This window comes from Salvelinus namaycush, chromosome 25, assembly GCF_016432855.1.
Source record: "Salvelinus namaycush isolate Seneca chromosome 25, SaNama_1.0, whole genome shotgun sequence".
Classification (NCBI taxonomy): Eukaryota; Metazoa; Chordata; class Actinopteri; order Salmoniformes; family Salmonidae; genus Salvelinus; species Salvelinus namaycush.
In genome coordinates, this window is record NC_052331.1 from 19,577,904 (window position 1) to 19,605,733 (window position 27,830).

Sequence of the window (27,830 nt, forward strand, 5' to 3'; positions counted from 1 at the left end):
TTGGTCAACTGTGCCAATAAATTGTTTTAGACTTTTGGGGTATCAGGTTGATTGTAGAGGTCTACACCACGTAAGATTATAGTAATTTAGATTAAGAATGCATTAAGATACTGATCTGTATTATAATCATGATTAAAAAAGTTAATAGTATAATTATGGGATAATTATACTGAATGTTAATATGAATGTAAATTCTGCCAATATTGATGTGTGTTAAATTGAGTTTTTACTTTGAGTGATAAGACCAATTTGAATCACTGAGGAATGTCATTCTAAATTTTGGTTGGATATTTAGTTGGGTTGAAGCTATGATTTGGAATATGAATGATTTCCCTGACCTATTTTCTATTCTGAGCATAAGGACTGAGAGGGAAGACTGTTCTATATGTTATGATGATATGTTATGTGTTTAGATACTGGTTCTCATGTAACTTAGGGAACATTTCTATGTTATGGTTTTTATTTTTCTCAACAATGAATTATTCTGTGTGATTAAACCTGTGCAAGTCTGTCTTGTAGAATAAAGGTTGTAAACGTAGTTTCAGAAGGGAGAAAGCTTACATATAAGCTAAGGTACTTGACAATGAAGGGATTTGATTCTTTATTTTTCTTTTAAATATTGAAAATATTTTTTTAATGCATATACTCTGCAACTACTGTTAGATAAATGTGTATAGTTAATGTTCTGATTCTAGAGAAGGGACAGTGTCCCTTGAGAGGGGAATGTCGTGGCAGAATCAGATTTAGCTAAGTAACATAGATAGATAAGATGTTATTTTCTTATATGCTTGTGAGATACTTGTCATTAGAATCTTCTGAGCTAGGGATTGGTAACTTGGGGCCAGAGAGGGGAGAGGTCAGGCTTGTCTTCATAAGTCAATGTATCTGTTAAACCATGTGGTACTAAGTAGAATATCAGAAGGGGAGGAGGACAGAGTGGAACGTTGGTTTCTTATGGGAACGTTGTTTGTAACTATTCCTAAACCATGGGATGGAGTTATTAATTGGGGAACCAGTTAGTTATCTCATACAATGTCTGTACGCCAGTCACTCCCTACTTTTCTCATAGGGGGAAGGAGTTTGGCCGTGTTTGGAACCATTGTATGTCCCCTCTGAGGTTGCCCTTATCTTGACCTAGTATTTGACCTAAGGGGCTCACTGTCTGATTTTGAGTTTGTCCAGGTTTGGGAGTATCTAGAAATGACAATTGATATATGCCATTGGATGAGGTAATGTTTTGGTAGACAGTGAAGTATCAAGCATGAGATTTAAACCTTGTCTTGGGAGATCAAACTGAACGATGATTTATAGCTGATGCTGTCTAGCGATAGGATACTCCTCTTTCGGGTAAAGGATTCTTTGTAAGTTGAGAGGGGTGTATCTTGGCTATAAATGAAACTAAGAATTGTTTCATAAGGACTCTCAGAGAATTCATTTATAGACACTGAATTGATCTGAGAGTCATTAAAGGGCTTTGGTGAAGCTTGTATATATATATTAAAGATGGAATATATAATTTAACTCTGACTTGTGTGTGGTTGGCTCTCTCTCTCTCTTTATTGAGTAATACAGGAAATTTCCACGACAACTCCAACTTAGGTTCCCAATGTGAGGGGTTGTAGTTGAGGGTTAGGGTTTAACCAGGATTTGGACATTAAGCTAGGGCTAGAGTTGTGGTTGAGGCTAGGGTTGAACTGGCATGTGGACATGAAGCTAGGGTTAGGGTTGTGGTTGAGGTTAGGGTTAGGGTTGAACCAAGATGTGGACATGAAGCTAGGGTTGAGGTTAGGGTTGAACCAGGATGGTTATGGTTACTGCTAAGTACAGTGTAATAATGCATAATTACAATACTTGTTACACTGTAATTACATGAGTAGTTACACATTAAGGGCACTGTAATGTAAAGTGTTAGCCTTTATTTTTCAGAGTGGGAACTTCAGTTATGGAAGTATGGAACCAATACAGCAGTGATTGAGATATTCACATTCCCTGAATCTACAAAGCCCTCATATAAAAAATAAATCAAATTCATCCTCCAGTGTGTATATCTACCTCAGGGAATGGTTCCTGGACAGGGCTGGCTGGCGCTCTGTTAGAACTTCTAGTATTCCAGGCTGACGGAGGAAGGCCACTATCTTCTCATTATAAGCTGTGAATGGAACAAAGACATTGAATTCAGAAGACAGTTAGACTGACTCACACAGCAGAAATTGACTCACACAGACTAAGTACAGAAACTGTATCACACAGCAGAAACTATAACACGTGGTTTGTGTGCTTTGTGTATTGTATGTACAGGACACACCTTGTGGCACTGGATCAGGATGATGCTGGCTCCGCATCGCGGCCACCACACTGTTCCCAGGCCGTGACAACAAGGCCGCACCTCGACTACGGGACACCTCCGAGGCCTGACAGAATACATATGACAAAAGGTACAGCTATAAACAAGCAAATACATAAATTAAATTCCATATTTCCATAATTCGAATACATTATGTTCATCAATCATACAGTTACAACACTTAAAAACAAGGACATGTATTCTCTATAGTACTGTTTGACTTCTGACCTCTCCAGCACTGTAGCTGCGTAATCGCTGCAGGTGCTGCCTGTGGGTCAGGTGGTTGGGCAGACAACCGTTCTGAAGAGGGATTCTCGGGTCGATGAATGTGGTCGCTCGGCTGTTGTGGTCCACAAAGAAGTTCTGGACCAAAGAAAAGATGTTACAGGAAAAAGCGTACCAAAGTTAGAAACACAAATCTAAACACTGCTAGATCTGAAGGCAAAGACCAAATCAGAATCATTGGTAAACTTATTCATTTTTTCACATATTTTCCATCTTCTCAACCAAGGTAAAATAAACTCTTATGTGAATAAGTGGGGGAGTTAGCTGTGGTTGAACTAAGGGTTGATGTCTCTGCACCTTGCCCTGAGGGTCAGTCTTGATCTCCCAGCCCCGGGGCAGTTCCAGCTGGGCGTCAGAGAAGCGGTTGAGGAAGGTGACCAGGTCTCTGTTGTGCTGGTACCTCTCAAGGTTACGAGCGTCTCTACGAATCTTCAGGATCATGTGCTTCAGGCACGTGCTGCTGGTGAACATGCGGTAGGCCCCCTGAGAAGAGAAAAACATAACAGCATGACCCTGGAAACACCATACGCAACCAATCTGAACCACAATGGAAGAATATTCAGCATCTGTTACTGAAGACTAGAATATGTTACTGAGCATTGGTATTGGTGTTCAAAAGGAAATTGTTTGTTATAATTGTCCACTGTGTATAGTTAGAATTGTCCACTAGGGAGATAGGTACTCACATAGTTGGCATGGAGGACAGTGAAAAACTCTGGGTGTGTGATGAACTTCACCGCTGGGCTCTGTAACAGAGCTGTGATCTTCTGACTGTTGACTGGAGATGATGACGAGGAGGCGGAGGAAGAGGAGCTGTCTCTTCTCAGCTCTACACACAAACACCAGGAGAGAACAAAGGAACATTAACTGAATGGTAACAGTCGAGTACTAGATTGTGTGTAAAACTTTGAAAACCCTTTTGTATACCAATGACATGACTTTTTACAAAGGAAGATTACACTTCAGTTTATTGCATTCTGTAATTGTGACATTGTGGTGTGGTCCCACTTACCATTAGCCATCGAAGGAGAGTCTGTCTCACTGCTGTTGTTGTTGAGGCTTGTTCTCTCACTCCTGCTTCTGCTTCCTTCATTCTCACTCCTGTCTGTGGCCATGGTCCTCTGGATGCTCTGGTACCTGACAAACACATCAGCACACATTTACTAAACATCCTTAAGTCAGAGCAACGGTGTCTCAATCTAGACCATTCCTTTAAATGTGCAAGAAACGGCTTGTTAATAAGATGATTAAGGTAAAATATTGTACAAATATATTGAAATAAGATACATTACTTTTATTTTTTAAGAGGTGAATCAGCTTAATATTGCGGAAAGATTGTTGCTTCCATCAATGTAATTGTCTGCATCATTTCCAATCCCCCATATATTTTTGGGGTAAATATATATATCCATATACATACACATACACATACCTATATAGATATACAGTACATACTTTTTAAAGAATATACCTTTATTATTCCCCACAAACCCTACCATCCTTCCCCCAATTGGAGTAAACAAATAAACACTTAGGCTTCTACCTTCAGTTTATACATCTTATACCCATTTTACAGATACAATCTATTTTACAATAGTTATATTTAGTTTGTTTTTAGTCCTTCCTCTATTTCTGATGTCCATCCAGTTTGATTTCTATTTGTAACTGTGCTATTTCACAAGATTTCTGAACCTATATACATTTTACAGACACCGTATGTTTTACATTGGTTATCTTGTTATTAGTCCCACCCTTCAGCTCCATTCAACCCCTCCCATCTATCTCTCAACACCATCCATTTTGGATTTCTATTTGCTATATATTTTTCAACTGTGCTGTGATGCTTCACAAAAGTACTGAACCTTTCTATTCTCATAGCTTCTACAGATTGTAAATTAAAAATATAATAATTATTTTAGCAAAAAATGGTATTATTGATTGATTGACTATAGCTTTTTAAAATCACCCAGTATTGCTATCTGCAGCGTTAGTTCTAGGCAAATGTTGCAATTCTTCAACCATTCCTGGACCTGTGACCAAAAACAAGTTACATATGGACAATACCAAAATAAATTATCTAATGACTCTGCCTCCGCACAGCAAAATCTGCAGAGCTGAGAAGATGGTATCCTCCATATATATAACATTATATTTGTTGCAAGAATTTTGTATAGTAATTTAAATTGAAAAATGTGAAGTTTTGAATCCGGCGTTGTTTTGCATATCAATTCATAAACCATGTGCCATGGAATGGGTACATCAAATCTCTTCCCAACTATTTTGCAATTTATATGGCACAGCTGTCAGTTTAAATGAAATTGGCATATGTTTTTATTTATCACACTTTTCTTTAACCATTTATGTTCTTTAATACAGGGCCGACATAGAAGTTCCTTACTTTTCCCCCTTCTACTTGCCTCTTCCATTTTTGTGGTAATGCTGCAATATACATTACTTGTTTGTATTAAGCCTTTTTTTAAATAAGCAAAAAATTATCTGCTAATGACGTTAGATAATTTATCTTGGTAAGAAATTTTTTAATTAAAAAACACATTTTTATTGAATTATCACTCAATACTGTACAATAAATGTAGGCTTGCTTAGAGTTAATCCCCAGAGAGAAAGAAATTGAATTTGCGACCATTGATCAATGGATTCCACTACTATAATAGCCTTCAATACATGCGAGGTCTGTGCAGGGGTTATCCTGACAGAGAGAAGGATCTATGACACAGCCCTGACACAGCCCACTGCTCATGTCTCCAGTTGGACACACTTCTCATTCCAGACACACAAAGGGAATTCCACCAGCCCAGTGAGGGCAAGCCCTGTCCTCGCCTTCAATAAGCATTTCAATTAATTTTCCTCCCTCGCTCTCTAGGTTTCCAATTCCATTAAGAGATTTCATGCACTGCAGATGTATAATAACACTTATGCGATTCTTGACAGACTGTTGTGCACATTTCTCATCTGATTATTACTGTCAAGACTTAGTGACTTGTCCTCCATTCAGAATATCTCAGGCCTTTCTGGACTACCCATCCCGGATCCGGGATCCTTGTCACCAGAAACGCTGACTAGCATAGCGCCACAGGGATATAATATAATATAATTTCATGAAATCACAAGTCCAATACAGCAAATGAAAGATAAACATATTGTGAATCCAGCCAACATGTCCGATTTTTAAAATGTTTTACAGCGAAAACACAACATATATTTATGTTAGCTCACCACAATATCCAAAAACACACCGCCATTTTTTCACAGAAAAGATAGCTTTCACAAAACCCACAAATAGAGATAAAATTAATCACTAACCTTTGAACAACTTCATCAGATGACAGTCATATGACATGATGTTATACAATACATTTATGTTTTGTTCGATTATGTGCATATTTATAGCCACAAATCGTGGTTTTACATTGGCGCCATGTTCAGAAATGGCTCAAATAGCGAAAGTAATTACAGATAGCCACGTGAAATACAGAAATACTCATCATAAACTTTGATGAAAGATACATGTTTAACATATAATTAAAGATACACTGGTTCTTAATGCAACCGCTGTGTTAGATTTAAAAAATAACTTTAGTAAAAAGCACAGCATGCAATAATCTGAGACAGCGCTCAGCCATTCTCCGCCATGTTGGAGTCAACAGAAATACGAAATTACATCATAAATATTCCCTTACCTTTGATGATCTTTCATCAGAATGCAGTGCCAGGAATCCTAGTTCCACAATAAATCGTTTTTTTTGTTTTATAATGTCCATTACTTCTGTCGAATTAGCAACTTTGGCTAGCATGTGTCATTCACGTGTCCATAGAACTTTACGCTAATGAACGAAAACTTCAAAAAGTGATATTACAAATCGAATAAATTGGTCAAACTCAGTTGAGAATCAATCTTCAGGATGTTTTTCTCATATAGAGTGGGGCAAAAAAGTATTTAGTCAGCCACCAATTGTGCAAGTTCTCCCACTTAAAAAGAAAAAAAAAAAAAAAACGACGTGTCAAGGAAGCCATAGGCTTAAAATTGAGGTCCAGTGAAGCTACAAGCATAGAAGAAAGGAGAGAAAGGAGAGAGGCAGAGCTCACCATTATAAAGATGGTTCAAGAAGCAGCCTTCTCCCATGAGATACACAACCTTAGGCACCAGAAAGACATCAAGACCAAAGATAAAGCAAGCAAGTTGCATAAATTGAGTCCATTTCTGGATGAGCAAGGTATCCTCAGGGTGGGAGGTCGCTTGGCTCATGCAACTCTTCATTCCCATGTGAAGCATCCTGCAATCCTGCCAAGAGATAGCCACTTGTCAGTGCTGCTCGTCAAGCACTATCATGAAAGAGTACGACACCAACGACGTGGAATGACGATCAATGAGCTGCGATCCAACGGTATATGGATCCTAGGATGCCTCTCACATCTACAAATGTGTGAAATGCAGGAAATTCAGAAGATGTACAGAAGGGCAAAGGATGGCAGATCTTCCGAAGGAACGCATGGAAGACCACGCCTCCCTTCACATACTGCGGGATGGACTGCTTTGGACCTTTCTATGCCAAGGACGGAAGAAGAGAGTTAAAGCGTTATGGGCTCCTACTCACTTGCATGGGCTCTCGAGCAGTTCACATTGAAATGCTTGATGACTTAACCACCGACGCCTTTATCAATTCCCTGCGTTCATTCATTGCCATACGTGGTAATGTTCGTCAAATCAGATGTGATCAAGGCAGCAACTTCATTGGCGCAAGACACGAGTTTGTGGACGCCCTGAAAGAAATGGATCAAACACGACTGAAGGAACTTGGATGCGAGTTTATCATGAACACCCCATCTTCAAGTCACATGGGTGGTGTTTGGGAAAGGCAAATCCGCACGATACGAAGTGTCTTAAAATCACCCTCCCGGATCCGGGATCCTCCTCATCAGAAACGCTGACTAGCATAGCCTAGCCTAGCGCCACAGGGAATATCATATAATATAATTTCATGAAATCACAAGTCCAATACAGCAAATGAAAGATAAACATCTTGTGAATCCAGCAAAAATGTCCGATTTTTAAAATGTTTTAACAGCGAAAACACAACATATATTTATGTTAGCTCACCACAATAGCCCAAAACACAACGCCATTTTTTCACCGCAAAGATAGCTTTCACAAAACCCACAAATAGAGATAAAAATAATCACTAACCTTTGAACAACTTCATCAGATGACAGTCTTATAACATCATGTTATACAATACATTTATGTTTTGTTCGAAAATGTGCATATTTATAGCTACAAATCCTGGTTTTACATTGTGAACATGGCGCAAAAATACTCCAAATTGTCCGGAGAAATTTTGGAGTCACGTAATCTAACAGAAAAACTCATCATAAACTTTGCTGAAAAATACATGTTGGACATATAATTAAAGATACACTGGTTCTTAATGCAACCGCTGTGTTAGATTTAAAAAAAATAACTTTAGTAAAAAGCACAGCATACAATAATCTGAGACAGCGCTCAGCCATTCTCCGCCATGTTGGAGTCAACATATTCAACAAAAATACGAAATAACATCATAAATATTATCTTACCTTTGATGAACTTTCATCAGAATGCAGTGCCAGGAGTCCTAGTTCCACAATAAATCGTTGTTTTGTTTTAGAATGTCCATTTCTTCTGTCGAATTAGCAACTTTGGCTAGCATAATGGTGCTCACGTGTCAATGAAAGTTTGGCGCATGGAACGAAAAATTCCAAAAGTCATAATAAAAGTCGAATAAACTGGTCAAACTCAGTTGAAAATCCATCTTTCGGATGTTTTTCTCATATGTATCCAATAACGTCCCAGACGGAGCATTTCTTCGTGTCTACCTAACGCATTGCAGAAAATAATATGGTGCTACCAGGTGCGCAGCAAAATACTGCCAATATGGCTGACCTGTCACTCCAAAAGCTCTCATTCGGTCCCACATCAGGCTAGACACCTCATTCAACGTTCTACTGCCTGTTGACATCTAGTGGAAGGCGTATGAAGTGCATACATATCCATAAATACAAGGCAATTGAACAGGAGCAGCCCTTCACAGAGACCCATTTCAGAATTTTCACTTCCTGTTTGGAAGTTTGCCTGCCAAATGAGTTCTGTTTTACTCATAGATATAATTCAAACAGTTTTAGAAACTTCAGAGTGTTTTCTATCCAATAGTAATAATAATATGCATATCATATGATCTAGAACAGAGTACGAGGCCGTTTAATTTGGGCACTATTTTTTCCCAAAGTGAAAATATCGCCCCCTATTAAGAAGAAGTTCATCCATTCTTGATCAGTCAGACGGAAGACTCGACAGCGCTTCTCTGCGTACCTTTCTCTATGAAGTCATGGCGATTTTAAATAGTAGGCCCCTAACTACGGAATATCTGAATGATCGATTAGGTCCAGAACCTCTCACGCCAAATCACATCTTGATAATAAAGCCCACAGTTATCTTACCGCCACCTGGACAGTTCATCAAGGAAGATATTTATCTCCGCAAGAGATGGCGCAGAGTACAATTCTTAGCCAATGAATTCTGGACAAGGTGGAAGAAAGAGTACCTCCTAAACCTCCAACACAGACAGAAATGGAATAAAGACAGAAGAAACGCAAGGATTAATGACATTGTCATCTTGCAAGATGATACTGCACCACGCAACCAGTGGAAATTGGCAAAGGTTACAGAAGTGTACCCGGGACAGGATGGCCGGGTGAGAAGATTCAAGTTACTGATCAGCGACTCAACCCTGGATGAGAGAGGTAAACGCATCACCAAACCCACCTATCTGGAGAGGCCCATCCATAAGACAGTCACCCTCCTGGAAGCCGATCAAGAAACCTGCAGACCCCTTTCACAGAAATCACCGGTGATTGGTGGGAGTGTAACTGACAGTTAACCTGTATGTCGTTGTTTTGTGTTTGAATTGTTTACGTGTCCTCTGTGCGGGGGAAATGATAAGACAAGCGGAACTACGTAGCTAATACTGTTGTAACGGGGATCCTTATTGTAGCAACACACTTTTGGAGGGAAGGCAATCCCGCGCTGTGTTAGCTAAGTTTTCATGTCATCGGGTGTAGTTCATAAAGGTTGAAGCGTGTATGTTAGGATGGTAACATTATAATAATTAAGGATGAAGTGTGAATTCATGCCAGGAATAATAAGTGTGAAGTTTGATTTCCTCCCTTCTGTAATAAGCAGCCAATGAGGTATTTTTCCTTTATTCATGTGTTTAATCTGATACTGTTATAGCGCCGGCTAAACTGTTTATTTATGTAAGCACTTCAGAGTTATACCAAGCTAATAAGTCACTCGTAAGATAAGGTTGTAAGAGTGTGCTTAACTGTATTTTTCATTTACTTTATAGTTCTCACGGAAGGTGATAATTCTGACTAAATCTACAGAATAAAGTCGCCAGTTAAAATCAAGGAACGGTTGTGCTCGTGGTTACTGGAGGGAGCTACAGTGAGAACTCAATGCTCTTCACGAGCAAGAGAGAAAGAAGAATCTCATCCAGCTGTAAAATGTCTACAAGATTCCCAAATCCTGGTAGGCCCTGTCATCTGCCAGATAAGAGTTTTGCACCTACCTGCAACCTAAGAAGAAAATCTCCACATAAGGAAGCATGGTGAGACAACATAAGGTCAAGGCTAACAGGAAAGTCAGACACGCAAGTACAAGTCAAGGTGTTTGAAGGTGGTCCTAGCCTTGTGAACAGCTAATAAGAGACTTTAAGATTACAATTCGTAAGGACTGGAGATAGTTGTGTATTTCATCAAGACGCTGGTATTATGCATTTGCTCTTTCTATCTTAATGTATCGCTGGTATGTGTATTACTGGAAAAATATTCTTTGATACTTACTAAAAAAAATATATATATATATATATAGTTACAAACCATTAAGGGTCAGCGTACACCTATTAATTATATTTTCACCTGTAAGTTAATAGTGTCATTGTTTGGTAAGGTGTTTGTTCAAGCCTTTGTTACAAGCATTATACATGTTTATACCACGTACTAAGGTTTAAATTACAGAGAATTGTAGTATAAATTACCTACTCACTTATCCAAACCTTACCTAGAATTGATTTGATTTGATTTAGAATGTCAGAAAGAGGTAGTTTCACTAAAGGTGATAGAGATGGGGTAGGTCAAGTTGAGCAGCTGCAGCAACACCTCGCAAACTTCAAGCCTTCATCAGAACAAACAGAGCAGCAGGAAAAGACCCAGACTGGTGTGGAGTCACTGCTGCCAGAATGATGAATGATGATACAGAGGCTGCTAATGAGATATCACAACAAGAGCCACGAAAAGGTGAGAGGGTCCGCAGGTTAACTGAAAAGGGCAGAGAACTGTGCGACGAAAGGTGGAGACAGCTCGAACATCGTTTCAGAGTCAGCTATGAGAAGTGGAAGGCTCTGGTAAAGGAAGCAAAACTGTCACTGACAGACTGTTGCTCTGAAGACCTACTAGAAGACCTCTTAAACAAGATTAGTCATACCTCTACAGAACTAAACCTTGTCTATGTAAATTTGCGTCAAATCGACATTCCCGACAACGATATACGACGCAGAGTTGATACTTGTGAAGCAGTTACAATGTCTATTATCAAGACTGTAAGGTGTCATTTAAAAGGCAGGGAAGAAGGTAACCAGATAGAGCTGCACTGGAAGGACAGCAATTCCTTGTGTGTGTCCGAACTCTCACATAAGTCAAGTCTCAACTATCAGCCCTCAAGTGCTTCCTCCCAGTCTCAAAGCAACTCAAAGGTCAACTCCAGACGCTCAAGCGTGTCATCTGTCAAGAGACAAGAGGCTGCGGCGGAAGTCGCTGCTAACCAAGCAGCTTTAGAAGTAATGGTTAAGCAAGAACGCCAACTAGAAGAGCTTCAGAGACTCGAAGATGAAGATAAGAAGAGGACAGCGGAGCAAGAAGCTGAGGCTGTGAAACGCAGTTTAGAAGAAGGTAGGCTGCGAGTCAAGTTAGAGTTAGAAAAGGCTGCCAGACGAAGGACGCTAGAAGACAAGCGTAGAGAGTTAGAGTGCCTAGAAGTGCTCAAGAAACTAAATGCTGCCAAGGCGCGGATGCAAGTGTATGAGCAAGATGAAAACTCAGAGGACGAGAAGAGAGAACTACTCTCTATCTGCAAATCTGTGAAAGAAGTCATGCACAGAAGTGGCTCATTTCACAGTCTCTCACCACAACATGTTGTGACAAGCACACAACAAGAAGATGGCACCAAGACCATGTTCAGGTTACTAGCGGAATCAATCAATGAAAGCCGCCTCCCCATACCAGAACCAGTAACATTCAATGGAGAACCACTCTCGTTCACTGACTGGAAGGTCTCTTTTCAGACCCTGATAGACAGGAAGAACATACCAGCAGCTGAGAAGATATATTACTTAAGAAAATATGTCGGTGGGCCTGCCAAGAAAGCCATCGAAAGTTACTTTATGTTAGGAACAGAGTCAGCCTACTATGCTGCGTGGACCATTCTTGAAGAAAGGTACGGAAACAAATTCCTCATCGCCAAGTCCTTCAGAGATCAGCTCAATGCATGGCCTAAGATAGGATCCAAGGACAGTCTTGAAATTAGAGACCTTGTAGACTTTCTTCGCAGCTGTGAGGCTGCTATGTCTCAGAATAAGGGCCTGGAGGTGCTTAATGACTGTAATGAAAACCAAAAGATCCTCGCTAAACTTCCAGATTGGCTAACTTCAAGATAGAATAGAAAGGTCGTAGACATCTTAGAAGAAACTGAGACCTTTCCAAGCTTCAGTCAGTTTGTGAAGTTTCTCACGAGAGAAGCAAAGATCGCTTGCAATCCTGTAACATCCCTTCATGCTTTGAAATCAAGCGAAGATGGAAAACCTAAGACGCCAAGGATTCAAAGCCCCGGAGCAAGGGTATTAGCAACTAACTCTGATGAGAAAGATACTGTTACTAGTTGTGTCTTCTGTGAGAAGTCAGGTCACAGTCTCCACAAATGCTGGAAGTTCATGGATAAGCCCACCGCAGAGCGACAGAAGTTTGTTCAAGAGAATAAATTGTGCTTTGGCTGTTTAAGGCCTGGGCATCGCTCGAAAGATTGTGATAACAGGAACACCTGCGACACGTGTCAGAGGAGGCATCCATCCTGCCTGCACGAAGATCGTACTAAAGAAAGGTTAAGGGATAGGAAGACAGAGCCCCCACAAGATAAGGGGACAAGAGCGTCAAGTGAGGCCATATCTAACAGAGTCGTAAGGGACATTAACAACACTCACACCTCCACAATCATTCCAGTATGGGTGTCAACCACAAACGAGCCAGATCGTGAAGTTCTTGTGTATGCACTTCTTGACACCCAGAGCGACACCACCTTTATCCTTGAAGAGACAACAAACGCTCTCAATACAAGGAAGGAGCCAGTCCAACTGAAACTCTCTACAATGGCTTCAAGGAATACCATCGTGCCCTGCCAGAAGCTGTCTGCTTTGCAGGTTAGAGGGTTTTACTTGGAGAAGAAAATCCCTCTGCCAACGACCTACTCGAGAGAGTTTATTCCTGCAAACAGAGATCATATTCCTACTCCAGAGACTGCAAGAGCATGGTCTCATCTTGAACACATTGCAGAGGAGATTGCTCCTCAACAGAGCTGTGATGTCGGTCTCTTAATTGGCTACAACTGCTCCCAGGCTCTCCTTCCAAGAGAAATTGTGTCTGGTAAGGGAAATCAGCCTTTTGCTCAGAGAACAGACCTTGGCTGGAGCATAGTCAGCTATGGAAACCCATGTATCGACTATGGCGACGCTATTGGAATGAGTCATCGGGTTATCGTTAGACAGGTGATGCCAAGCCTTCAATCGTCTTCCAACCTCACAAATCAAGTACACTATGTTTGTAGAACACGCGTAAGAGAGGTAATCACAGCACTGGACATTATCAAGACACTTGAATCCCACTTCAACGAGAGAACTGCAGAAGAGGTGTAACGGCTGTCGTAGTCGTTCTCCTCCTCAGACGAGGAGGAGCATGGATCGGACCAAGATGCGGATTGGTAAGTATTCATTATTTAATGGAAAAACAACAAACACTACAAAATACAAAAACCAACAAACGTGACTAACCTGAAACAGTCCTGTGTGGCCCAAACACTGACACAGGAACAAACACCCACAAAACACAAGTGAAACCCTGGCTGCCTTAGTATGATTCTCAATCAGGGACAACGATTGACAGCTGTCTCTGATTGAGAATCATACCAGGCCGAACACAAAATCCCAACATAGAAAATCAAACCTAGACCAACCCACCCAACTCACGCCCTGACCAACTAAAACAAATACATGACAAAGGAAAACAGGTCAGGAACGTGACAAGAGGACCTCGTATCTCAAGAGGATATCCGGTTCCTGACAAAAATGAAAGCGGGAATCAGACGCAAGGACAATGGACATTATGAGATGCCGCTGCCGTTTAAGGAAGAAAGACCCAACCTGCCGAACAATAAAACATGTGCAGTTCACCGTCTCAAGTGCCTGGAAAGGAGGCTAAGGAGAGACAAGCAGTACTACAAGGACTACACAGCATTCATGGAAGAGACCATAGCTTGTGGAGATGCTTAGAAGGTCTCCAAAGAGGAAATTAACAAGCATTCAGCATGGTACATCCCGCACCATGGGGTTTATCACCCACAAAAGCCTGGGAAGATACGAGTCGTCTTTGACTGCTCAGCTAAGTTTCGAGAGACGTCCTTGAATTATCATCTCCTTACCGGTCCAGAGTTGACAAACACATTGCTGGGCGTCCTTTGTCGTTTTCGTAAGGGTCCAGTTGCAATCATGTGTGATGTAGAGCGCATGTTCCACCAGTTTCATGTGAAAGCAGAAGACCAAGATTATCTACGGTTCCTTTGGTGGGAGAACGGAGATCTAGAGTCTCAACCCTCAGTGTATCGTATGAAGGTCCACTTGTCCGGCGCAGCTTCATCTCCTGGTTGCGCCAACTATGGTCTCAAACATCTTGCTGCCGAAGGACGAGGAAGCTTCAGCGAGAAGTATATCCAGTTCATAGAAAGGAACTTTAATGTTGATGATGGGTTGACGAGCGTATCGTCTGAAGCGGCCCAGCTGGTGAAAGAAGCAAGAGAGCTTTGCAGCATCGGCAAACTCCGGTTGCACAAGTTTATCTCCAACAGCAAGGAAGTTATAGCCACAATTCCCAAGGAAGAATGTGCCGAGGGTGCCAAAGACCTGGATATGGCTCTGGGTGAACCACACATGGAGAGAGCGCTTGGTGTACTGTGGTGTGTCGCATCAGACGAGTTCCAGTTCAGAGTAGTTGTCAAGGAACGCCCACTCACAAGAAGAGGAGTGTTGTCTACAGTAGCCTCTGTATACGATTCGCTTGGGTTTGTGGCACCCTTTGTCCTGGCAGGGAAGCAGATCTTGCAGCAGATGTGTCGTGACAAGATTGACTGGGATGACCCCCTTCCAGATGACCTATGCTCCCAGTGGGAATTCTGGCTCCAGGGTCTACAAAACTTGTCTGAAGTAAGGATCCAACGAGGCTACTTGCCATCAAGTTTCAAGGAGGTGCAGAGTTATGAGCTCCATCACTTCTCCGACGCTAGTACCTCAGGTTATGGAGAGTGCTCATACCTCAGAACAATCAGCACAGCAGGAGAAGTTCATCGCTCCCTAGTTATGGGGAAGTCGAGAGTCGCCCCTTCCAAGGTTACGACCATACCACGACTGGAACTTTCAGCAGCGGTGGTAGCTGTTCGAACAAGTGACATGCTCAAAAGGGAGCTAGAGATACAGGAATACTTCTGGACAGACTCGAAGGTAGTTCTTGGCTACATCAACAATGAAGCCAGAAGATTCCACGTCTTTGTAGCTAACCGTATTCAACGCATTAAGCAAAGCACAGATCCCGAACAATGGAGATATGTGACCTCTGAAGAGAATCCTGCGGATCATGCTTCCAGAGGTCTCACATTAGAACAGCTCATGGCTTCCAACTGGTTCACAGGTCCAGACTTTCTTTGGCAAGAAGAACTTCCCAAAGGACAAGTCAAGGGGGAAGAGTTCTCAGACAATGATCCAGAGCTGCAGAAATCCCTGGTCCATGATACCCAGGCAAAGGAAGAAAGATCATTACTAGATCACCTTCACAAGTTCTCAGACTGGGCAAGAGTGGTAAAAGCTATTGCCAGGCTCAAACGACGTGTCAAGGAAGCCATAGGCTTAAAATTGAGGTCCAGTGAAGCTACAAGCATAGAAGAAAGGAGAGAGGCAGAGCTCACCATTATAAAGATGGTTCAAGAAGCAGCCTTCTCCCATGAGATACACAACCTTAGGCACCAGAAAGACATCAAGACCAAAGATAAAGCAAGCAAGTTGCATAAATTGAGTCCATTTCTGGATGAGCAAGGTATCCTCAGGGTGGGAGGTCGCTTGGCTCATGCAACTCTTCATTCCCATGTGAAGCATCCTGCAATCCTGCCAAGAGATAGCCACTTGTCAGTGCTGCTCGTCAAGCACTATCATGAAAGAGTACGACACCAACGACGTGGAATGACGATCAATGAGCTGCGATCCAACGGTATATGGATCCTAGGATGCCTCTCACATCTACAAATGTGTGAAATGCAGGAAATTCAGAAGATGTACAGAAGGGCAAAGGATGGCAGATCTTCCGAAGGAACGCATGGAAGACCACGCCTCCCTTCACATACTGCGGGATGGACTGCTTTGGACCTTTCTATGCCAAGGACGGAAGAAGAGAGTTAAAGCGTTATGGGCTCCTACTCACTTGCATGGGCTCTCGAGCAGTTCACATTGAAATGCTTGATGACTTAACCACCGACGCCTTTATCAATTCCCTGCGTTCATTCATTGCCATACGTGGTAATGTTCGTCAAATCAGATGTGATCAAGGCAGCAACTTCATTGGCGCAAGACACGAGTTTGTGGACGCCCTGAAAGAAATGGATCAAACACGACTGAAGGAACTTGGATGCGAGTTTATCATGAACACCCCATCTTCAAGTCACATGGGTGGTGTTTGGGAAAGGCAAATCCGCACGATACGAAGTGTCTTAAAATCACCCTCCCGGATCCGGGATCCTCCTCATCAGAAACGCTGACTAGCATAGCCTAGCCTAGCGCCACAGGGAATATCATATAATATAATTTCATGAAATCACAAGTCCAATACAGCAAATGAAAGATAAACATCTTGTGAATCCAGCAAAAATGTCCGATTTTTAAAATGTTTTAACAGCGAAAACACAACATATATTTATGTTAGCTCACCACAATAGCCCAAAACACAACGCCATTTTTTCACCGCAAAGATAGCTTTCACAAAACCCACAAATAGAGATAAAAATAATCACTAACCTTTGAACAACTTCATCAGATGACAGTCTTATAACATCATGTTATACAATACATTTATGTTTTGTTCGAAAATGTGCATATTTATAGCTACAAATCCTGGTTTTACATTGTGAACATGGCGCAAAAATACTCCAAATTGTCCGGAGAAATTTTGGAGTCACGTAATCTAACAGAAAAACTCATCATAAACTTTGCTGAAAAATACATGTTGGACATATAATTAAAGATACACTGGTTCTTAATGCAACCGCTGTGTTAGATTTAAAAAAAATAACTTTAGTAAAAAGCACAGCATACAATAATCTGAGACAGCGCTCAGCCATTCTCCGCCATGTTGGAGTCAACATATTCAACAAAAATACGAAATAACATCATAAATATTATCTTACCTTTGATGAACTTTCATCAGAATGCAGTGCCAGGAGTCCTAGTTCCACAATAAATCGTTGTTTTGTTTTAGAATGTCCATTTCTTCTGTCGAATTAGCAACTTTGGCTAGCATAATGGTGCTCACGTGTCAATGAAAGTTTGGCGCATGGAACGAAAAATTCCAAAAGTCATAATAAAAGTCGAATAAACTGGTCAAACTCAGTTGAAAATCCATCTTTCGGATGTTTTTCTCATATGTATCCAATAACGTCCCAGACGGAGCATTTCTTCGTGTCTACCTAACGCATTGCAGAAAATAATATGGTGCTACCAGGTGCGCAGCAAAATACTGCCAATATGGCTGACCTGTCACTCCAAAAGCTCTCATTCGGTCCCACATCAGGCTAGACACCTCATTCAACGTTCTACTGCCTGTTGACATCTAGTGGAAGGCGTATGAAGTGCATACATATCCATAAATACAAGGCAATTGAACAGGAGCAGCCCTTCACAGAGACCCATTTCAGAATTTTCACTTCCTGTTTGGAAGTTTGCCTGCCAAATGAGTTCTGTTTTACTCATAGATATAATTCAAACAGTTTTAGAAACTTCAGAGTGTTTTCTATCCAATAGTAATAATAATATGCATATCATATGATCTAGAACAGAGTACGAGGCCGTTTAATTTGGGCACTATTTTTTCCCAAAGTGAAAATATCGCCCCCTATTAAGAAGAAGTTCATCCATTCTTGATCAGTCAGACGGAAGACTCGACAGCGCTTCTCTGCGTACCTTTCTCTATGAAGTCATGGCGATTTTAAATAGTAGGCCCCTAACTACGGAATATCTGAATGATCGATTAGGTCCAGAACCTCTCACGCCAAATCACATCTTGATAATAAAGCCCACAGTTATCTTACCGCCACCTGGACAGTTCATCAAGGAAGATATTTATCTCCGCAAGAGATGGCGCAGAGTACAATTCTTAGCCAATGAATTCTGGACAAGGTGGAAGAAAGAGTACCTCCTAAACCTCCAACACAGACAGAAATGGAATAAAGACAGAAGAAACGCAAGGATTAATGACATTGTCATCTTGCAAGATGATACTGCACCACGCAACCAGTGGAAATTGGCAAAGGTTACAGAAGTGTACCCGGGACAGGATGGCCGGGTGAGAAGATTCAAGTTACTGATCAGCGACTCAACCCTGGATGAGAGAGGTAAACGCATCACCAAACCCACCTATCTGGAGAGGCCCATCCATAAGACAGTCACCCTCCTGGAAGCCGATCAAGAAACCTGCAGACCCCTTTCACAGAAATCACCGGTGATTGGTGGGAGTGTAACTGACAGTTAACCTGTATGTCGTTGTTTTGTGTTTGAATTGTTTACGTGTCCTCTGTGCGGGGGAAATGATAAGACAAGCGGAACTACGTAGCTAATACTGTTGTAACGGGGATCCTTATTGTAGCAACACACTTTTGGAGGGAAGGCAATCCCGCGCTGTGTTAGCTAAGTTTTCATGTCATCGGGTGTAGTTCATAAAGGTTGAAGCGTGTATGTTAGGATGGTAACATTATAATAATTAAGGATGAAGTGTGAATTCATGCCAGGAATAATAAGTGTGAAGTTTGATTTCCTCCCTTCTGTAATAAGCAGCCAATGAGGTATTTTTCCTTTATTCATGTGTTTAATCTGATACTGTTATAGCGCCGGCTAAACTGTTTATTTATGTAAGCACTTCAGAGTTATACCAAGCTAATAAGTCACTCGTAAGATAAGGTTGTAAGAGTGTGCTTAACTGTATTTTTCATTTACTTTATAGTTCTCACGGAAGGTGATAATTCTGACTAAATCTACAGAATAAAGCCGCCAGTTAAAATCAAGGAACGGTTGTTCTCGTGGTTACTGGAGGGAGCTACACAGCCCTAACCAAATGTTCAACACACGGCAGCAAATGCTTTTGAAACAAAATCCAAGCAATAGGTATCAATGGGGTGCGGGGTTCTGAAGTGTCTGTCCTATGTGTGAGAGATAATGTACAAGAATGATCAGGATTTTTTAAACATGTATTTAACCCCTTATTTTTGGCACTTAACAGTCTCCATATATACTGTACTTCCATTGTTTTTTTCAACTGGTACTGGAAGACCTTCAGATGAGTCTTGTGAGGTCTGTGGGCGTCCTAGAGCAAAATAACCAACATGACATGTTCGTGAGAGTCACCTTTCCACGGTGTCATATTAGTGGGTAGCCCAAACTGTTCGGGCGCTACAGACAGAAGTGGGCAGATCGGCTGTACCGCATTCAAACAAGTACCAAGACGCTTGTGGGGGCCGTAGAGCAAAACGGAGAACACCATTGTGTTCGTTAGACTCATCTTTCCACAGAGGCGTATTAGTTTGTAGGCCAAACCGTTCCAAACGCTACATACGATTTTGTGAGAAGACCGATTTTCAGGATGTCTCATAATCTGACAAACACCACTCTAGCTCTGCTACCTTTCACCGCAGATGAGGAAGTGCTACATACATTAGACAGATGTGGTAGATTGAGATGCATCGAATGCAAAAAAATCTCTATCTTAAAGTGACATATTTTGATGGGGATTTTTGTATTATGCAAATTCATTTCCGCGGAGCACCGACATCAACTTTAGGGGATTTAATACAAAACTCCCCCATTCTCGGAAAGAACTGAACCAATTCTAAGAAAATCATCCAAGAAACAAATAAGCTTTAGGTTCTTCTTACAACCACCAGATGGCCCTGTATAATGTACGTTTTCACTTGTTTTCTTTTAACATACAATGAAAAGTGGCTACAAAAGTATGATCTACCTCTCTTCTTTCTTCCCGTCTCTCCCATTCACTCACCTTCTATTGAGCTGTTCCATCTGCTGAACGGATCCGGACCTCCTCATGCCGTCGGGCGTGGCTGCTGAGGTGGGTCTCTGCCACGTGGTGGTCCTGTTGATGTGGTCCACGTAGAACACACGACCGTGGCTGTCCACACGCGCCTCCCAGTCTATACACAAACACACAGTGGAGACAATTATTTCTTAGTATCATTAGGTTTGTCCTGGTATGTATTGTTCATCAACAAGGAATATGAATGATATGACTCAGTCTCAGACAAAGTTATATACAAAGCTCACTTGGGGGTAGTGGTTCATCTATAGTGGGGTAATGATGAGGATCATGACGCAGAGCAGGAAGCTGGCTGATTGGAGGATGACTGGACGGTAAGGGACAATCTCCTATGGGACGACAAAAACAGGTCAGTATATCCTAACTTACCCAACTCACATCTATATTTTGCTAGTTAGTATTCAGTGAGGAACCCAACTCACGTCCTATCTTTCCACTGGGCCCGGCCACGGGTGACTCTCCGTTTTCTATGAAGCTCTGGGGGCTCTGGACCTGCGTGGACGGATCCACCTGCCACTGGGGCATCCCATCTCCTGGCTCCCTGCTCTCCGCTCCATTCACCTCCATGTCCTCATCCTCCTGGGAGGGAAAATCACTGCTCTCCACAGACATCCTGGCTGCAGCCACTAGAGGTGCCTGGTTGTGACTGCCTCCTCGGCCTTCATAGCAGGAATCACTGCAGCAGGGCTCCATGTCGTCGTCAGACACTCTCTGGTGACCCCTGACCTGGCCCTGGGGGTGGCGGCCCTCGCTGTCCAGTAGCAGGGCCAGGTCGGACAGACGCTCGATGGACAGGCTGCGAGGCAGGGTCCTCCTGGGCCCTGGGGTCAGGGGTTCTGCCTTTTCATCCTCTTCTGAGCCATCCTGGACCCTGGGGCTGAGCTGGTCAGGGCCTGGGTCTGGATCGGGCTCTGTTTCAGCCTCAGCCCCCTCTCCCTCCCCGTCCTCCTGGGTGCCTGGCTGGGAGGAGGGCAGACTGTGGAGGAGGTGGTGGATGCGGATGTAGTGGGAGCGAGGGGTCTCAGGCTCCCCACAGGCCGAGGCGATGACTGTCTCCAGCTCCGACACGGGCAGGGAGCAGGGCCGGTTCTTACGCCTAGGGGTGGTCCTGATGCGCAGGGAGCAGCATTCCTCGTCTCCTTCCTCCTGACCCACCACCTGTTCTGCTGGTTCCCCAGGCGCTCCACTCTCCATGTCTTCCAATACAGCAGGTATGACCTGACCCTCTGCTGGGGTACTGTCCACCCCCTGCTCTGGGTCAGCAAGCTGAGGACTGGAGGGGGTTTGCTGCCCCCCTTCCTCACTGTTATCCTCTACCTTGGGCAGCTTCTCTGCAGCCGCAGCTACAGCCACAGCCACCTCCTCCTGAGCCCCATTGACCTCTGGTTGGCTTGGTTCTGTTTTTAGGGCCTTGGCTCTGGAACAGCAAGGCCCTGAGTCTCCATCTCCATCCATGGGCTGCTCTGAACCCAAAGGCCCTGATGGATGCCCCTCCATGGGCGTGTCTGTAACTGTATCTCCTCCAATTGGAAGTTCTGGAGCTCCAGCGTCTTCCTCCTCATCCATGGGGAGTTCGGGAGCCCCCGGACCCAGGCTCATGGTGTCCTCGTCCTGGCCCTGGGCCTGGGAAGACTGGCCCTCCCCCTGGTTACTGGTCTCCTGCACAGCGGCACACTCAGGCTCTGTGCTGAGAGACATGTCTTCATCATCTGCAGGAGGAGAACAGAGCTCATTACCTCCCAGGCTGCCTGACACAAAGTGGGTCATATCAACATGAACTCATTCATTAGTTAATAGACCACTCTGTTTCTGCTTTGGTATGTCAATGAATGGAAAATCCTGTATACATCGAGTATGACAATATGGCAAATTATAATAACGGAACCTATTGTAAAAAAAAAAGTGTCAACTCAACAGCTAGAGCAATGTTTAATATCTGCCAGTCTAAACCTAGATTTGAAAGTTGATATTTACAGAAAGACTTACAGTACATATTATATATTCTTATCTTCCCACCTCTGTATTGAAAAACACTAAGTGAACCTACATGAGAGGAAACCAACAAACAGGATATACACCTCTCTGTTTCAAAGGGGTTGGGTTAAATGTGGAAGACACATTTCAGTTGAAGGCATTCAGTTGTACAACTGACTAGGTATCCCCCTTTCCTATACAAACCTGGGTTCAATTAGCATGAGTTTTTGTTCAAATACTTTGAGCGTTTGATTGAGCCTGTTAAGAGACCCAGCTGGGTGGGGTTTGTACTTTTGGAACTATTTCATTAGTTCCATTACATCTGGACAGTTTGATCAAGTGCAGCAAAACTATTTGAAGGCAAACGAGTACTATTTGAACCCAGATCTGGATTATTGTGAGATGATGTGTGAGAGGAAGAGGAACCTGGATGAATAGAGGACGTGATCTCAAATCTGAACTGCAGCTGTCCACTGACATGTTCTGTCGGCACCCTTCGGCCCAGCGTGTAGCTGACCACACGGTCACTGTGTAGGGGGGTAGAGAGGGGAGGGAGGGAGAGAGAAAAGTGGGGGAGAGGGAAAAAAGTGCAGGAGTGAGGGACAAATTGAGAGAAAGATGGGGAGGTGGCCGGAGGGAGAGAAGAGGGGGGAAAGGGTGGAAGGAGAGGGAGTGGGGGTTGGAGTTCAAAAGAGAGAGACATGTTACTTTATGATTTAAACATTCTTTAGAGGACTCTTGTCAAGAGCTCCCCAAATATATATTAATAATAATTTGATTATCCTGATAAATGTATGAGCATTCTGTGTATTCCTGAGCCGTACCCAATAGCATGCTTCTCCAGTAGCCTCTGCACTGGCATGGACTGCTTGCCCAGGAAACGTTTGATGATAGGACGGCTCTTGGCAAACTTGTCTTTTACCTCGATCTCCAGAACGTCCGTGGGCAGAGACACAAAGTTGAAGCGCTGAGGAGGGAGAGAAAGACATAGTATCTATTTAAAATGCCTGTAAAGGTGCCGTGTGTAAGTGTGTGCGTATAGCCTTATACAGCTGCATATCCCTGTGTGTAGCTGTTAATAGTGCTGAAAATACTTGCAGCTGTAGGAAACAAAGAGGGAGATGTCAATGGTGCTGAACTCTTTGCACTCAAAGTAAGACTTTGGAATGGAGGGAACAATACATATGAAACAATGCATTACCTAACCTTGTGTGATCTTCAATGACAGTGATGCCAAAATATAGAGGTAAAGAAAAAACGAAACCCCTGTAAGAATAATTAGGAAATCGAATCAATCGAATCAAATATTGACAGGCATTATTATAAAAGACGATTACCACATGAGAAAACTCATGGTGTAAATGTATAATTCATACATTATAAATGATAATACATTTGGCAGGGTGGGAGGAGATACCGGCAGGGCGGGAGTACTGCTGTGTTCAGGAGGAGGAGATACAGGCAGGAGGGGAGTACTGCTGTGCTCAGGAGGAGGAGACACAGGCAGGGCGGGAGTACTGCTGTGTTCAGGAGGAGATACAGGCAGGGGAGGGGAATATCCCTGCCTAACCAAGTCAAACGTCAATAAGCTCTGCTTGCCTGTATTATGCAGAGATCAATATCTTTAATAGATGTTGTGGGAGATGATATTGTGGTACCAAATCATTACATCCAAATACAAGTTTTTGCAACACATGTTCAGCATTTTTTCTCTTGAGTAAATATAACCCATTATAATGTTGGGTGTGTGTACATGTAGAGGGCCTACCTGTATAAAACCAGTCAGAACATTGAAATAATCATTACCAGTATTGCACAGAACGTTTACACTATATGAATCACTAACACAGCTCTCCACTCACCTCTCTCTGCCAGTGGGGGTTGATGGTGTTACAGACGATGCCTGAGCGTTTCTCCTGGCCGTGGTGTGGCAGTGCCGGGAAGATGCTGTTCCTGCCGGGGTGGATGGCGATCTTAAGGTAGGGGTCAGGGTTGAAGAACATCCCCTTCTTCAGCCCTGTGGCATGGAAATCTGCCAGAAATGATAAGAGTATAGAGAGAAGGAAAGGCTTTGAAATGTCACCTCTACAGGGTTAAGGACATCACATTCTTCTGACAAAGTGGAGTAGAGTGCAGGCAGCAAGAATATCCTTGAGAAGCTCTGCAAAATAATTCAGTTCAATATCTCGCCAAATACAACAGTATATTGTACTTCTACAATAGTAGTAGTAATAGATTCTGCTACAGGAGAGCAGAGAGAAAATAACTAATCCTGAAAAATATGTCTAGACAGAATTATTATTTTGAATAGTGTGGCATTTAACTTTCTCCAACTCTGCTCTCTAACAATTGTGACAGCCATGTCATACAGTAGCATAACCTTCCAGTGATCTGGGACTAGACAGGGACTGCTACAGTCCGCCTGTTTGTTCAGCCTGTGTTGATCAAAGCTAAAGATGAAGGGGGAAGAGCTGCTGCCTAAAAATCACATTTGCCTCCTGTCATCTCCCATGCAGTGGTGGGGGGAGAGAACTATTTAGATACACAACTTCCCGAGCTGTCACACCCACCTTTCATCTAACATCACATCAGTGTGTGTTACCTCACTGTGAATCAGATGGAACTGGATCATACCGCCTCTACTGCTGCTGCTGCTACATCCCTCACTGTTAGGAATCTAACTCAACTCAGGCCTGTCAGAAACACTTGGCACAATAGACTGTTCACCTGAGAGGGAGAAGCTGATGAGTCTTCTACTGCCTGTGCTCTGGGGGACTTCTTCATTGGTGACGGGCTTAAATACCTGCATGAGGGAGAAATAGGGAAGGGAGGGAGGGAGGGAGGGAAGAAAAAAGAGATTGAGTGAAAAAGAGAAAGGGTTAAAGGGAGTGATAGAGACAAAGAATAAAGAGAATGAGAGAGGGACATCAGCGCCAGCCTTTACAGCATCTCTCCTCCTTGCTCCGCCTCCACAGGTGTAAGCCTATCTAGGGGTCTTTACAGCAGGCAGGCGGGTTAGCTTTCTCTTCCCATTACTACCCAGGGAAAGATTCAGTTAAGGGAAAACAGCCACTGAGAGATGGGGGGTGAGGGGTAAGGGTCAGATGCAAATACACACACGCGTGTGCACATTCCTGTAGGAGTATCGTGTGAGCCTCTCTAGGTGGACCAGTGATCATAGCAGTGTGGTGGTGTGTCGGCTGTGGGGGCCTACAGCAGACAGCTGGAACTTAAAGGCACATACAGAGAATACGTAGAGGGGGTGACAGAGTGTAGCGTAGTGTTGCAATTACATTTTCGTCACAAAAGAGGCGGCTCCTTGTAATACCGTACACTCCGGCATTTGACGCAGTTTTCTTCTACCTGGAGATTGAGACTCAACGTATCATTGTTTCCACTGCAGTGCTGGGCTATATAGACTATTCATTAAAGTAGCCTATTTTGCATTGATAACTAAATATAATCTCAGCGACTGTTCAAACAATAAACCAGACAACATTGTAGCCTTATAGAATCCCCCCCAAATGTATTTTGTTTAGAAGTGATAACGTTATTCTGGGAGCGAATACATTGAAGCATCATATCAAATTAGGATAATGTTACACTGGCAAGTATAATAATATTTACCAGGGCATATTATTTAATTATAAATCAGATTATTTCAGATGGAGATGAGGGAAGCTAAAAGGCTAGCCAACTTGTTAGCAAGGTACGACAAGACAAGATATTCTTATTTTGCTTTCACCACATGAGAAGACAACAAGAAAACTCAAGAATCCACCAAAAAGGTATTTTGTTTAAAAGTAATAACTAGTGATTACAGGCTATTGTGAAATGCTAGAACCTACTGAAGCCAACTAGCTAGCTATGTGACTTTTTCTCCACACCAAAACATTATGTTATCTTTTTAGCTGATAGGGGAATGAATACACAAGCAGCATATCAAACTGGTATAATATTTCAGGTACACTGGAAGTATAAGAATATTTGCCAGGGCATATTATTTCATTATAAATCTGATTGTTTCACATTGAGATGTGGGAAGCTAAAAAGGCTAGCTAGCTTTCTTTTTAGCCAGGCTAAAGCCAGCTATCTACTGGCTGGCTACTACTAGCAATGAAAACACAAAAATAAAAAACTTGCCATCGCCCCCTTGTGAATGGGACCTGCGAGGATATCATGTTAACAAAAGGTGTCCGCTACTCCAAAGATCCCACTCCACCCACATGCACGCATGGAGCTTGTAGTAACCTTAAGTGCCCACAAGACCTGTGCTACAGTTTACTCCACAACAGGGCCAGCACAAGGACAACAGAAGGAAATTCTGTAATTCCCTTCCACTCTCTGTTCACCTCTGGCTGTGGCTTATCTGTCTGTTTATCTCTGACTGTGCGTGCTGTCTGTCTGTCTGTGCGTTATCTCTCTCTCTCAGCACTTGCAGTCTCTGTTTCCATCATTCTCTCCCTCTGTCGCTCTCTCTCCCTCTCCCTCTGTCTGTCCCTCCAGTGGGTCTTAAATCAAATCAAATCAAAATGTATTGGTTGCATACACAGATTTGCAGATGTTATCTTTTCCTCTGACAGACACATTTTATCCTGCCAATAAGCTTGTAATAAATGCCATTGTTTTCTTCTCCAGTCAATGAGAAAGGAAGGGTAACCAATCTAATATATGGATTTCTAAACCTAACATATCGGCACTTTAAATGGCGTTTGATAACCCCAAGTAATCCAGGCAGTTATAATGGACGGAGCTGGACAATAGATGAGATACCAGAGGGATTGCTGATCCCTTTCTGGAACTGTCAGGAGTTTTTTGGCCTCTAGTAATAAGCTCAAACCCAGACAATGCAAAGATATATCCTTCAGATTGAAAGACATACAGTAGATCCATAATTCACACGCTACCTCTTATCATCAGTGTCCCTAGAGGAGCACTAATGAACACATAGAGCCCGTGTAGCACTACCAGGTTTGGACAAAGTAGTCGTCCCACACACTCACCGGAACTGAGGGGTTCTTCACAGTCAAACTGGGGGAAGTGGCTCGCAGGGCCCCGCTCACACCATGGTAGTATTTAAAGCAGATCTTGGTCTCCGCTGAGAAGAAAGAAGAGTCAGAGGAGAGAAGAAAGAGGACAGAGGAGAGAGAACAGAAATGAGTTTAAGAACATGTTGTCCTATCTTTTTAGCATGAGCTACTGTTCGTTTTATACATGATTTCTCAGTTTATTGGCACCTTTACCACATTTCACAGTTGGATAGCTTTCAAAAACAGGCCAGAGCCACAACAGTATGGCCTAAAGGCGTCCGCATGCTTCCCAGCCTAAACAGTTCGGAAGAGTTTGTGCATATATTATGAAGACATTTTGTAACGTTTTTGTTCGTTTTGGACTTGGGCTGTTTGGGCACACAACATTTTTTCTGGAGACAAGCCGAAGTCGGTAGCCGAAATCTATGCCCCTTCATCGGTGATTGATCAGCAGTAGGGATCCTTCAATA

General features: G+C 42.8%; 1 protein-coding gene across 1 annotated transcript in view; it reads right to left on the bottom strand.

Annotated features, from left to right (window-relative positions):
- LOC120019829 (E3 ubiquitin-protein ligase HECW1-like) overlaps nucleotides 1-27,830 on the bottom strand; it is a 67,041-nt gene that overhangs the window by 33,495 nt on the left and 5,716 nt on the right. The window contains exons 4-17 of the mRNA XM_038963243.1: nucleotides 27,334-27,428; nucleotides 25,058-25,133; nucleotides 24,193-24,362; nucleotides 23,155-23,297; nucleotides 22,757-22,857; nucleotides 20,770-22,065; nucleotides 20,584-20,682; nucleotides 20,303-20,453; nucleotides 3,642-3,766; nucleotides 3,316-3,446; nucleotides 2,927-3,112; nucleotides 2,573-2,707; nucleotides 2,306-2,411; nucleotides 2,053-2,149 (exon numbers count right to left, since the gene is read on the bottom strand). Coding sequence (XP_038819171.1) covers nucleotides 2,053-2,149; nucleotides 2,306-2,411; nucleotides 2,573-2,707; nucleotides 2,927-3,112; nucleotides 3,316-3,446; nucleotides 3,642-3,766; nucleotides 20,303-20,453; nucleotides 20,584-20,682; nucleotides 20,770-22,065; nucleotides 22,757-22,857; nucleotides 23,155-23,297; nucleotides 24,193-24,362; nucleotides 25,058-25,133; nucleotides 27,334-27,428 — 2,911 coding nt within the window. The remainder of the gene's footprint in view (nucleotides 1-2,052; nucleotides 2,150-2,305; nucleotides 2,412-2,572; nucleotides 2,708-2,926; nucleotides 3,113-3,315; nucleotides 3,447-3,641; nucleotides 3,767-20,302; nucleotides 20,454-20,583; nucleotides 20,683-20,769; nucleotides 22,066-22,756; nucleotides 22,858-23,154; nucleotides 23,298-24,192; nucleotides 24,363-25,057; nucleotides 25,134-27,333; nucleotides 27,429-27,830) is intronic.